This window comes from Rhincodon typus, chromosome 43 (assembly GCF_021869965.1).
Source record: "Rhincodon typus isolate 14 chromosome 43, sRhiTyp1.1, whole genome shotgun sequence".
In the NCBI taxonomy this organism is placed as follows: Eukaryota; Metazoa; Chordata; class Chondrichthyes; order Orectolobiformes; family Rhincodontidae; genus Rhincodon; species Rhincodon typus.
This window is the reverse complement of record NC_063374.1, coordinates 9,514,750-9,528,051: the sequence shown is the minus strand read 5'-3', so window position 1 is coordinate 9,528,051 and position 13,302 is coordinate 9,514,750. Positions and strand designations below refer to the sequence as shown.

General features: G+C 39.6%; 1 protein-coding gene across 1 annotated transcript in view; it reads left to right on the top strand.

The window, feature by feature from the left end:
* Positions 1-13,302, top strand: part of LOC109920489 (ADP-ribose glycohydrolase MACROD1-like) — an 891,059-nt gene that overhangs the window by 317,879 nt on the left and 559,878 nt on the right. The window contains exon 3 of the mRNA XM_048619641.1: positions 186-215. Coding sequence (XP_048475598.1) covers positions 186-215 — 30 coding nt within the window. The remainder of the gene's footprint in view (positions 1-185; positions 216-13,302) is intronic.

Here is a 13,302-nt window from a genome sequence, read left to right as displayed (position 1 = left end):
CTATTTACTGGGAGATAGTTTGGCCCAGTGAAAATTTATGCATTAGAATTCAGTGATTAGATCCAATGTGTTTATCATAATTTGAATTCGGGCCTCAGCCTGTGTTTATGGATAGTGAGAGTTGAAATATGCTGAGACTAAGATGAGCATATATTGTTAACTCTTATTTTCTCTTTTGTTTACAGCAAATTCTTCACTGATGGGAGGGGGCGGAGGTGAGTATTTTGGCTTTTGATATTCATACAGTTTTGAATAATGTAAACATCCAGACACTTAGATGGGTGTGTGTGTGTGTGTGTGTGTGTGCCTGTTGAAGCCCAAATCTTTAATTCCCTCGACTGTATTAAAATCTAAAATTTTTAAATACAAATCATTGTGACTATAGGGTTAACCGGTTCCAAACAGAGGGAGAATGGGACTGGAAATCGATATGGAGATTCCATTTAGAAGCTACAAGACCAACTCTGGTATGACATGGAGGTAAAAGCTCAGCGCCACCATAATTCCACATACACCTTCAATATTAACCTTTCTCCTTTAGAACATTGACAGATGTACCTTGATTGAAGTCATTAAGAATACGGAGGGGTTTGATTGGATAGTTACGGAGAAGATATTTCCACCTGTGCAAGAATCCAAGAATGTGAGGTCATAAATAGAAGGTAGCTACTAAAATCCAACAGGAAAATCAGGAGAAACCTGTTTAGCTAAAATGTATCAAGAATGTGGCACTCACCATCACAGGGAATGATTGAGATGAACAGTATTAAAACATTTAAGGCGAAGGCTGGATAAACACACGAGGGAGAAAAGAACAGAAGTATCAAGTGTGAGGAAGAGAGGGCGTCAAGGGCTTTCTGTTTGGCATGGAGCTGATGGACAGAATGGCCTATTTCAGTGATGTGTATACTGCTTAAATTCAATGTTTGGTGGATTAATTGAATAACCTACCATAATTTCCATGTTGCCATGTGTTATTTAGTAATTGACAAATGTGTTGCAAATAACAATATAGCTATCAGTGATGTCACAAAGCATGCTACACAGCTAAGCTAATTTAAAAAAACCATGCGGTATGTATGTGTGCTGCGTTCTCCGCTTTGGCAAAAAAACAATTTCTGGCTGAGGAAAACCATTGGTCCATCAATCCCACAAATCCACATTATAACCAGATGAATTTGCAATGATCCCAAATTCCATTTGTAGTTAAGAGCTTATCCAGATTGTTTCTGAAACTTGTGAAGTTTTCCAGTTAACCACTGACTATTTAATAAAAGAATTCCAACTTAGTTGAGGAAAGAAAAATAGCTGGTATGTTGACTGCATTCTGAAAATGTGGTAAATTTTATTTCAGAAACATACTGATAGTCTGCCTCGTTCAGGTTAAGTTTAAAAGTGACATTCACAGAACTTGATGCTACAAAGTTCAATTTTTATCCATTTTTATCCTTTTTATGAACTAATTAGAAATTAAGGGCCAGATTTTTGGCATGGGTAACAGAAGTTAGTAATCTTCCTGGGTCAGCCTGCCTGCCTAGGGAGAAAATGCCTGCAAGGTGGAGAATTCCAATACTTAGACAACAAGGTGTAGAGCTGGATGAACACAGCAGGCCAAGCAGCATCATAGGAGCAGAAAGGCTGACGTTTCGGGCCTAGACCTTTCATCAGAAAAGGGGGAGGGGAAGGGGGTTCTGAAATAAATAGGGAGAGAGTGGGAGGCGGATAGAAGATGGATAGAGGAGAGGATAGGTGGAGAGGAAACAAACAGGTCGAAGAGGCCAGTAAAGGTGAGTGTAGGTGGGGAGTTAGGGAGGGGATAGGTCAGTCCAGGGAGGATGGACAGGTCAAGGGGGCGGGACGAGGTTAGTCGGTAGGAGATGGGGGTGCGGCTTGAGGTGGGAGGAGGGGATAGTTGGGAGGAAGAACAGGTTAGGGAGGCGGGGACGAGCTGGACTGGTTTTGGGATGCGGTAGGGGGAGCGTCAGCCTTTCTGCTCCTATGATGCTGCTTGGCCTGCTGTGTTCATCCAGCCCTGCACCTTGTTGTCGCGGATTCTCCAGCATCTGCAGTTCCTACTATCTCTAATTCCATTACTTAGTTGGGTGGTGTGCAGTTGGATCAACTATTCCAGGAAAGATTTAGGAGGCAGCCACAGGGGACATTTAAAAGATCCACCTAGGTACTGTGGGACTTCGTGTCATTTTGAATAAAAAGTGTAAGGTCCTTTTGTCCTACACAAAGATAGACACACAAACACCCCCACACGCCCATTGCTCATGCTAAGCTATGCTGCTTCCAGTCCCATTCTCCCTCTTTATGGAACCGGTTAACCCTATAGTCACAATGATTTGTATTTAAAAAGCTTTAAAATTGAATTCATAAAATTTCCATTTCCTTTCAAAAAATCTTTCTCTGTTGGCCAAAAGTGTCAGCCATCAAGACTGTTTAAAGTATCAACAACAAAAACTGCAAGCACTTGAAACCTCTTTATCTTGTGTAAACAAACATTGCACTATTGACTGAAAGAGATCAAAAACCCAAGCTGCTAATCGAACAAAGTTTTTCCTGGAGTTCAGCCATTTCAACACCAATAGATGTGTGATTTCTTAGCCTAGACTTATTATACATTCTTGACTCTTTGAAAAACTGACTGAACTCCATGAAAGTTGCAGAGTACAAGGACATGCCTATCCCTGTTCTGGAGCCAGGCAGGTTGGGAGTACAGGTTTTGGGCTTAGAATCCAACCAGTCGACTCCCTTAAAAAGTACTGGTGAATATTGGAAATCCTGGGCATTAGGTGGCGAATCTTGAATTGTGTCCCTGCCACCATTTTTACCTTTCCAAGGAATCTCCCTGACTCCATGGAAATCCAGACTAAATTGTTCTTGACGAAGCAGTTTCTAGATTGGACAATGTTTTTAAATTCTTTGAGCCAGATCAGAACAAGCCATATATTTTTGAACAGAATGGATGTGTGCAGGACATTTTAGATTTCCAGTTTTCTTTTGCCATAAATCAGATGATTTATTGTCTTTTTAAGGAAAGAGAAACAGTCTTTTCGACTCTGGTGTGATTCTCCTTCAGCAATTCTGAATATCACATTGCCACCTACTTCCCAGCACATGACTCTCGGCTCAAATTGATTTGAGATGTTTCATTAAATGAAAGATACTTGATGGATGTAAAGTGCAGTTATTGAGGGGGAAACTACCTCTTTTAAAGAGCGTGAGGCAGAGGGGCTTCCACTTGAGTAAAAGAAAATGAACCTAAAGTTGTGTGGACTGCAAAGCTAGTGAAGAGGGTAATGAAGTATGGGTAAGGTAAGGAAAAATTGATTTTTTTTTCCCCAGAAGCTCATGGCCCATGGAGTTCCTGTCTGTTCACTTGGAATTTTCATTAACATCAATAAATATTGTTTTATTAGTGGGAAAGATCTTTATGGTGCAGGAAGAAATGAGTGAGTAGAGAAGATTTGTGTTGTCCTTCTCCACAAAGTCCTCGTATGCATTAAAGGTGCAGATGGGTAATAAATATATTTTGTGTTTCGATTATTGCAATAACTCATAAAGCAGATTGCTTAGCTCTTTCTTGCTGACCAGCAAATTAGTTTGACAGTGGTTTGATTTATCTCTCAAAGTTATAGCACCTGCAAGTGCTTTGCACTAGGTTGCGCTTACTGAAATGTGTGTGTAAAATGTTCAAAGCAACGGTAAATTAAATGCAATTGTGGCTAATGTTGACTTACTGATTTAAAGTTGTCAGAAAAATATTGAGCAGTCAGTTGCAGGTAGTTGGCATCACTCATATATGTTGTGGAAGTTGCATTTTGTTGGATTAAGCTGTGGACCTTTTGCTACATTAAGTAGAAAATCTTACCATTTGTATTAGTTTGAGAATGCCTGTGTAAATGCTAATTAACCATATTTATTAATGACAGAACATTTTTTTTGGAGAAGCTCTCTTTACTAATTGTAATTTAAGGACTCCTCTTCACCTCTCCCAAATCTCTGCAGCTAAACTGTCCTTAGTTGGGAGGTAAGGTGGCCTAATATATTAATGCTGTCCAGGCTGACTTTTTGTCTCAACCCGCCATGAGACCCAGTGTGGTGTCATCTAGAATCCTGTTTCCTAGCCAGTTTTCCCTCACTTCCCTTGAGATCATTTACCCATGACTAACTCCGTTGAACAAAAGGCAAAAGCATTATTGACAGTGAAAGCTGGCCTTCAAACGATGGTGCATTTATTGTAGCATGGAATAATTGCGTGTATACCCACCATTTCCTTTTATGATATTATTACAATTAAGCTATTTTTAAAATCTGGCTTCTTTGGATATAGGTGGTGTTGATTTTCCAGTGCTCCACCATTGGTGCATGTGCCTTCAGTTCTTGAACCCTCAGCTTTGGTCTTCCCTCTGTAAAACTCTCTACCTCTGTCTCTCCTCCTTTAAAATGCTCCTTAGAATCTACCGCCTTGACCAAGCATTTTGTCATCAACCTAAATATCTTCACAAATAGTTCAGTGTTAAATTTTGCTTTATACACTCCTGTGAAGTTTGGAGTTTTGCTCTGTTATATAGATGAGGTTTTTTTGGCTGTGACTTGTATGCGAGTGGGGAGTGTGTTGCCTGTTGGAGCATCTTGTGTTGGGCCGTTCAGTTGAACTTGTAACAACAGCATCAGTTAATCAGAAAATCTGTTCTTTCATGCAGAGTAATTAAATTAGTTCATATTTTAGCATGTTTACATCAATAGGATAAAACGTTACTTAATAATGTGATTTGTATCTATGAATGTCCATTGAAAAGTTTGAGTTCAATGTTCAGAAATGCAATCCGATGATTTAAATGAATCAAAGTTGGTATAATAATAATCTTTAATCTCTAGATGTCTTTAGCAGGATTGTAAATATGACAAAGCTATAGACTTATTCTGTGCGTTAGTGGCAGAACATCAATACAGCACCAGTACTTGCTTTTACACTATTGACAGACTGTTTAAATCGGACCCTTACTACAGTGTGTATAATTGGATTATCAATGGTCCTATAGATAGTTAGATCCAGTACTGACCAAGTCAGTACTCAGCACTGACTTATTTCACGGTGCTAGCTCCGTGAGTGATGTTTATTAATGAGGTTCAGTTAGGCTGGCCAAGTTCTGTTATTTGTGTACACTGCTCTTGCTCAAAAATATACCACACTATTGCAGCAGTGAAATGGAATGTATTGTGTATGTGAGAGTTACATGGTCAATAAGTATATGGGCAGTGGTGTTCCAGGCTTGATGGTGCAGTTACGAAACCTGACTGGTATACATCATATTTGCCTACTATCTGGTAGTCAAATTTTGGTGGTTAATTATTAATTCTCCGTGCCAATTTGTGTCAGCTTGAACACCCAATCTAAGCTGAAACTTCAGTACAAATACTAAGGAAGGTTTGCACTTTCACAGTAAACTGCACCCTGTCTAGTACCTATTACAAGTGGTTTGACCTTGCTGAACATAAAAATGAAGATTTGTTAATATTGTGATTCTACTACATGCAGTTTCCATTGGGGATCACTGAGTAAAGATCAGAAGTGGAAGCCCAAGTAGATTTTTGTTCATCCCCTGCACATTACAATGGTTGTGCTTGTAACAACATCCCAACCAGCAGCAAGAGCAATTTGATTGAATTTGAGATCTTCTAGTCTATGTAGTTTAGTATTATTACAGTGGTCAGCGTGAGTGAACTTAATGGAGGTTAAATTGGCTTTCAGCAGTAATGCAAAACAAACAATAATAAATCAGTGGTCCACAGAACTATATCTATTCCTTCCTTGTTGACAGAATGGTTGGGACAAATTATTTTCAATCAGCTATAGTACACAGTGTGATAAGGAAAATAATGAATAATACTTAGAATGCAATGATCAAAAGCTTGGGTTTGATGTTTTTCTTGTGATCTTTTCAATTGTCATGAAACCCAAATGGATCATCAATATTTTTAAGGGAAGGAAATGTGCCACCTGAGATAGTTAAATATGCATGTAACTCCAGAGCCACAGCAATGTGAAACAGACTCGGAAATGGCCGAGCAAACCACTCAGTAATCTGAAAAATTACTGCAGCAGTTCAAGAAGAAGATCAACTCACACCCTCTTAACAATAGGCAATTAAGTGTCAGGGAATGCCAATTTCTCAACAATGAATTTTAAAATAATGCAGCTTGCAAAATTCTCCACCTTTCAGAATATCTTTTATAGACTGGTCCACAAGAGAAGCAACAGGTGATGTAAGCCATATCATACAGAGCTATACAGCACAGAATGTTGCAAACAGCACAGGAAAGAGTAGTGTGAAATATACAGAGGACTACTGCATTCATACCAAACATCAGTGTTTAGAGTTCTGCTGTATGAATAGAGAGATGGCAGAATACTGCCAGCACTACAGGGGAGGCAATGGCCTGGTGGTGATATCGCTGGACTGTTAATCCAGAGACCCAGATAACATTCTGGGGACTTGAGTTTGAATCCCGCCACGGCACATGGTGGAATTTGAATTCAATAAAAATATCTGGAATTAAGAATCTATTGACAACCATGAATCCACTGTTGATTTTCGGAAAAACCCATCTGGTTCACTAAAGACCTTTAGGGAAGGAAACTGCCCTCCTTATCTGGTCTGGCCTACATGTGACTCCAGACCCACAGCAATGTGGTTGACTCTTAACTGCCCTCTGGGCAATTAGGGATGGGCAATAAATGCTGCCTCCCTCATCCCGTGAATGAATAAAGGACCGTCAACTTGCCTTGGAGAATGCGGAGTCTGGTGAATTGAATTTTATCTGATTTGAAGGTATTTAACATTATGATGATTGAATTCATCAACAAGAAGGAGAGTTTTACTGAGTCTTGAACAGATTGAGGAATTTAGTTGATCTGCATGTGAGGAATTTAGTTGATCTGCATGGCTCTTAAAGTTTTATTTATGATTTAGGTACTTTAGAGATCCACACTGTTGTTAGAAGTGAGCAGACTGCATTTTACTCTCATGGTGATGCTGGAGAACAGGTTGTCTTTTTATTGATAAAATTGTGGAATATTGTTATACCCAGAGGAAACTAAAGAGCATTGCTTTGTTTGGGTTTCAAAACATTTTTGACCTTGACGTCACTGCGTAAATACAGTTATTTGTTATGTTTCACATGGTTAACATGAAGAAACTTGAAATTCTAGAGCATACAAGGCTAAATATTGGATTTTATCTGCAAAAGTATATAGAGTCATAGTGTCATACAGCATGGAAACAGGCCATTCGGTCCAAATAGTCCACACCAACCATGTTCCCAAACTAAACTTTTCCCACCTGCCTGCATTTGGCCGATATTGCTCCAAACCTTTCCTATTCATGTATTTATCCAAATGTCTTTTAAACATTGTAACTGTACCCATATCCACCACTTCCTCTGGAATTTTATTCCGCAAACTAACTACTCTCTGTGTAAAAAGGTTGACCCTCATGTCCTTTCTTAATCTTTCTCCTTTTACCTTCAAATATATCCCTTAGGTTTGAACTGCTGCACTTTAGGGAAAAGAAGTGTTTTATTTTTTCAATTCCTCATTAGAGTCTTTTGTATCTTGCCCCATTGTACCTTGTTTTGGTGATTGCACTACACATTATTTATAATATTCTTTTGTTTTGTGGGGAGTCTTGGAACATAGGTACATTATAATCACTGAAGAGAGGTTACTGTGTCCAAACTGACGATAGAAACTAAAGCTTAAAATGAGCTGCAGGTTGTCGCCTCTCTCTTCACAATCTCTCCATTATCATTTGATCTGTTACATTACTCCTGACACATCTTTCCTATTTGCATAGTTAAATCTTAACCCTTTACTCTACCATTACCATTGATTAATCCAACTTGAATAGATCATCATCATTTCCACTCACCTTGCTTGTGTTGATTTATCCTGTGGTTTGGATAGTTCTTGTGCTGTTTGATTTTATTGGGAGACATCAAAAAGTTAATGTTAGGTTAATAGTCTATTCCTGACAGCACTGTGGGGTCCTGACAGCCCGAGGTCTGCAGCAATTCAGAAGGCATCTCACCACACCACCCCTAGGGCAATTATGAACAAATGAAAAACAGCTGAATGGCTTGCAAGACCACTTCACAGTTAGCTGTCAACTTGTAGGACTGGAATCAGGCTCAACTGGTAGCACTCACACCTCTTAGGCATGTTGTGCCAGGTTGAAGTCCCACTCCAGTATACAAATCACAACTGACACTGGAGTGCAGTACTGAGGGAGAACTCTGGCTTCCAGGCCTCTAAGAGTAGATGGAGACTTAGTAAGCCTCTCTCCCTTTTTAGAACATTGAAATAGAATTATTTATCATCAACATTCTTATTTGAAGTCTTCAACGATAATGTGTTGAATGATATCACATGAAGTGGCCTTGGAGTGTGTTCTGAGCACTTCTGCATAAAATAAGGCACACCTTTTCACGGGCTCAGTAGTGTCCTTCAGGGAAGGAAATCTGCCATTCTCACCCGGTCTGTCTTACATGTGACCCCAGACCCACAGCAATATAGTTGAATCTGAACTGCTCTCTGAAGTGGCCTGGCAAGCCAGTCAGTCAAAGGCAGCTAGGGACAGGCAATAAATGCTAACGAGCCAGCAACATCCTTGTCTCTCAAGTTAATAAAACGAATAAATATGATATTGCTTTGTTGGTAGATTCACTGGGGATTTAGTGTGATGTTATTGACTTATAGAACCAATAGAACAGAGAAATGAATGCCCCGCAATGTTATATTGTACCTTTTTCTTTGATTTGAGACTGAAAATATTGAAAATGCTGATTAAAAGCAATAAGCGCCATCTTTCCCTGTTGCTTGCTTCATACCAGCACTGAATGGTGTGAGGAGAGTAGTGTTGGTGGGGATGGAGTGGTTGGCTACAATCTTTCAGGATAGTACTGAGAAGAACAAAAGACACTTTGGTTTTTCTTCAACAACTGTACATTCCCAGTACAAATTACTTTGTGGCATATAAGACAAGATCATGATTCACAATTGCCAGACAAAGAACAGAAACACTCTCAGTGGCCTGCTTATTTACAGTATTATGCCATTCAGCTACATTACATGTAGTCCTGCTGGCTATGCACGCCATTTATCTATTACCTTCGACTGATACAAACGTCAATGGTAACTTGCATCAGTAGCCTTATATTAATATTTTAATAAATTGTAACCAGAATAAATAATTTTTGGCCTCAGAGTAAGAATTATAGGACAAATCATGGTAAATACAGAAGAAATAAAGTGATGGAAAAGATGAATTTCCTCTGGGAGATTATCCCTAGTATTAAAGGAAATAAATTCTATGTCTTTGGTACTCAGTAATGATTAAATCTACCGCTGCAAATATCACAGTTCTGTGTATTTGATTTATTTCTGTATTATAAATGATGGAATATTGTCATGCGCTCCTGCTATATACAAGCTTAAAGCAGTTGCAGTGTAATCACTAGTTTTGCATGTCATAGGGCCCCTTTGAGTTTGGTGTTCACTGGAAGATGGACTGAGTTGTGAAATGTGATTTCAAAACACCAGTCAAAACTCTGTCACCTTAAAGTCTATCTCTCCTCAAAGTCTCAGATCCGGGCCCTTTGGAGGTGTCAGTCATTGAAAGAGTTGTCGGGTTTTGCAAGCTTCCAGCTTGATATTTATAACTGTGCCCCAGGTGGAGCTAAGAAAAGCAGGTGTGGTAAAAGTACACTGATTTCAGGTGGAAAGTGTTTTGAATTCTGCCAGTGTTCAGTTGTATGATGTGACGTAATGGTTATTATGCTGAAAAAGGGCATATCTTTCTGCTCCTGATTACTAGGTAATGACTCCTAATAGGAGTAGACGCACGAGCACAGTTTGGTTTAGTTGGCATGGTTGCCAGGATTGAATCCATGCATGGACTCACTTTGTCAAGACTTGCATCTGAGGAACAATAATTTCACCAAAGTATTAGAGGACCAGCTGCACATGAGAAGGCCCAAGCAACATAGAGAAGAATAGAAAGAAGCAAGAGGAAAAATATCTGGCAACACCACATTGAGTTTCATGGACCATTAATTTCCACAGAATTATGGAGAATATGAATAAATTCATTGGGGAATTCAGGAGAAATCAGTCTCCCCAGAGAGCTGTGAATGATCGTGGAACTCACTCTGACAGGCAGTGGTTCAGGTGAATAGCACAGATGTATTTAAAAAGAAGCTGGAGTAAACACAGGGCAGAGAAAGGAACAAAAGGATACAGAGTAAGGGTCCAATGAAAGAGAGTGGGCACAATCTCCTATGGAGCAGAAGCACTCTCTGGGGTCAATAGCCTGACTGTCAGCTATAAATTTGATATATGAACTTCCTACATACCATTTTCAGATGAGAAGCAAATATAGTCTTATGTTAGTTTGTAAAATTAATTGCAAAGTAAATTTATTCAAATTTTGCTGTATGTATGGTGGTCCCTGAAAGAGGATGGGGCTAGCTCATAACAAGAGCCTGGGCATGGAGTCTCGTAAATGAGGAGGTTGTTGCACCGATGCTATCGTGTGATTCTGGCTGACCAGGAAGTTTTCTCCTGCTGTCACTGCCTCTTGCAGGTGCTGACTCAAGAATTTACAGATTGATAATCAACCTGTCTGCTTATGTCATGGCAAACCTTCTGTGGTTATCAGGTCCTGACGTGAGACTTAGAGTGTCTGGCTTAATGGTAGGAATACTATCACTGTGCTCAAAACCTCCACGCTGTCATATTCAGATGGAAGTATAAAGCATTTGCAATTTACAGTGTTCTCTGAGCCTCTTAGTTGGAATGTTGCCTTTTTAATTCATGGAGGAGTGTACAATATCTTCTGTGTCTCAGGATCAAAATCTCAACAGATTGAACTATTAATCTTGTGTTTCAGAGTTAAAGAAGAGACAAAGCTTATTGATTTCTTTTAATGATTGAATCCTTTTAATGTAAAAGTTAAAGCCAAATCAGAAAGCATTACCATTTGCAAATCAATGACAACACTTCAGCTTCCACCTACAGAGCTCCATCTTTCATCCAGAAGATGTCTATCAGAGTCCTAGCCATCTTTTGCACAAATTCCTGGAACTGAATATTACAAGTTCAGCCAATATAACTGTAATATTTCAGTGTTCATATCTGCGTTTGTTGTATTTTCCCAACACTACGACGTTGGCTTAAAATGCATTTCATTGGTGGGGAAGCATTCTGGGATGCTGTGAGAGCATGAAAGGGACTGTATCAATGCGAGTTCTTTGTCCTCTTTCTATTTCTGTATTTGAGCTAATTCATTGTGATACAATATCTCAGAATCAACTTCAATTTTCCAACTCATTATTAATTTCCAGATGGATTTTAGAAACTGGTTTACTCAGAAATCTAGTGGGATTAGTTGAATAGGAATCCAACTCATTTATTTCCACACTGATAACTTGAGGTCTCATTTCTCCTAATCCATATGAAAATGCTGAACTGTTGCACCATATACTGAATGATATTATCGGCATAATTTATAGAGGAGTGCTTTGAGGTGACTGAAGTAAGGTCATTGAGTGACATTGTAAGTTTAACTGTAGGGATCTGTTAGCTGTATCTATAGCCATGCTAACCAATTTGCTGCAACCAAATTACATTAATATAGTACTTTTAATGTGGAAAAGCATTCTGAAGTACCTCAGAGGAGCATTAAACACAGTAAGGCTACACCTTGGTAGAGATGTGATGATTTGTGAGAGAAAATCAGAGAATCTTATTGTTCATCCAGTCTGTGCTGGCTTTTTGAAAGATCTATGTAATTAGTCTTGCTTCTCTGCTCTTCCCCCATAGCTCTGCAAATAGTCATAGAGTCCTACAGCATGGAGACAGGCCCTTAGGCCCAAACTGGTCCACACCGACCAAAATGTTGATCCACATTAACCCCATTTCCCCGCACTTGGCCCATATCCTTCTAAACCTGTCCTATCCATGTATTCATCCAAATGCCTTTTAAATATTGTTAATGTACCTGCCTCAACCACTTCTGCTGGCAGCTCATTCCATATGCGTACCACCATCTGTGTAAAAAATGTTGCCCCTCAGGTTCCCATGTATTCTTTCTCCTCTTACCTTACACTGATGCCCTCTAGTCCTCAATTTCCCCAACCCTGGGAAAAAGACTAAGTGGATTCACCCTATCAATGCCTCTCGTGATCTTATACATTTATATAAGAACCGCTCTCAGTCTCCTATACTCTAAAGAAAAAAAGTCCTAGCTTGTTCAATCTCTCCCTATAACTCAGTCCTTTGAGTCCTGGCAACATCATTGTAAATTTCTTACGCTCTCTTTCCAGTTTATAACATCATTCCTATAGCAAGGTGAGCAAAACTGAGCACAATACTCCCAAGTGCAGCCTCACCAACATCCTGTACAACTGAAACATAACTTCCAAACTTCTATACTCAATGCCCTGACTGATGAAGGCCAGTGTGCCAAAAGCCTTCTTCACTGTCCTGTCTACCTGTGATTCCACTTTCAGAGAACCGTGCACCTGAACTCCAAGGTCCCTCTGTTCCACTATACTCTGTAAGGCCCTAGCATTCACCATGAAACTCCTACTTTGATTTGTTTTTCCAAAATGCAACACCTCACACTTATCAATATTAAACTTCAGTTGCCATTTCTTGGCTCACTTCCCCAGCTGATCAAGATCCTGCTGCAATTTATGGTAACCTTCCTTACTGTCCATGATACCGCCTATTTTAGTGTCTTCTGCAAACTTACTAATCATGCCTTGTACATTCTCATCCAAATCATTGCTATAGATAACAAACAGCAATGGGCCTAGCGCCGACCCCTGAGGCATACCACTAGTCACAGGCCTCCAGTCCGACAAGCATCCTTCCACTATTACTCTCTGCTTCCTACCATCAAGCCAATTGTGTATCCAATTTGTCAGCTTTCCCTGGATTCCATGTGATATAACCTTCCAGAGCAGCCTACCATGTGGAACCTTATCAAAGCCTGACTGAAATCTATATAGACTACATCTACCGTCCTGCCCTCATCCAGCTTCCTGGTCAAAGAACTGTAACAAATTTGTGAGTGATGATTTACCATGTAGGAAGCCATACTGACTACTCCTAATCAAACCCTATCTTTTAAAATGCATGTATATCCTATCCCTCAGTATCTTGTCAAGGAGCTTACCTACCACAGATGTTAGGCTTACTGGTATATAATTCCCAGTTTTTTCTTTGCA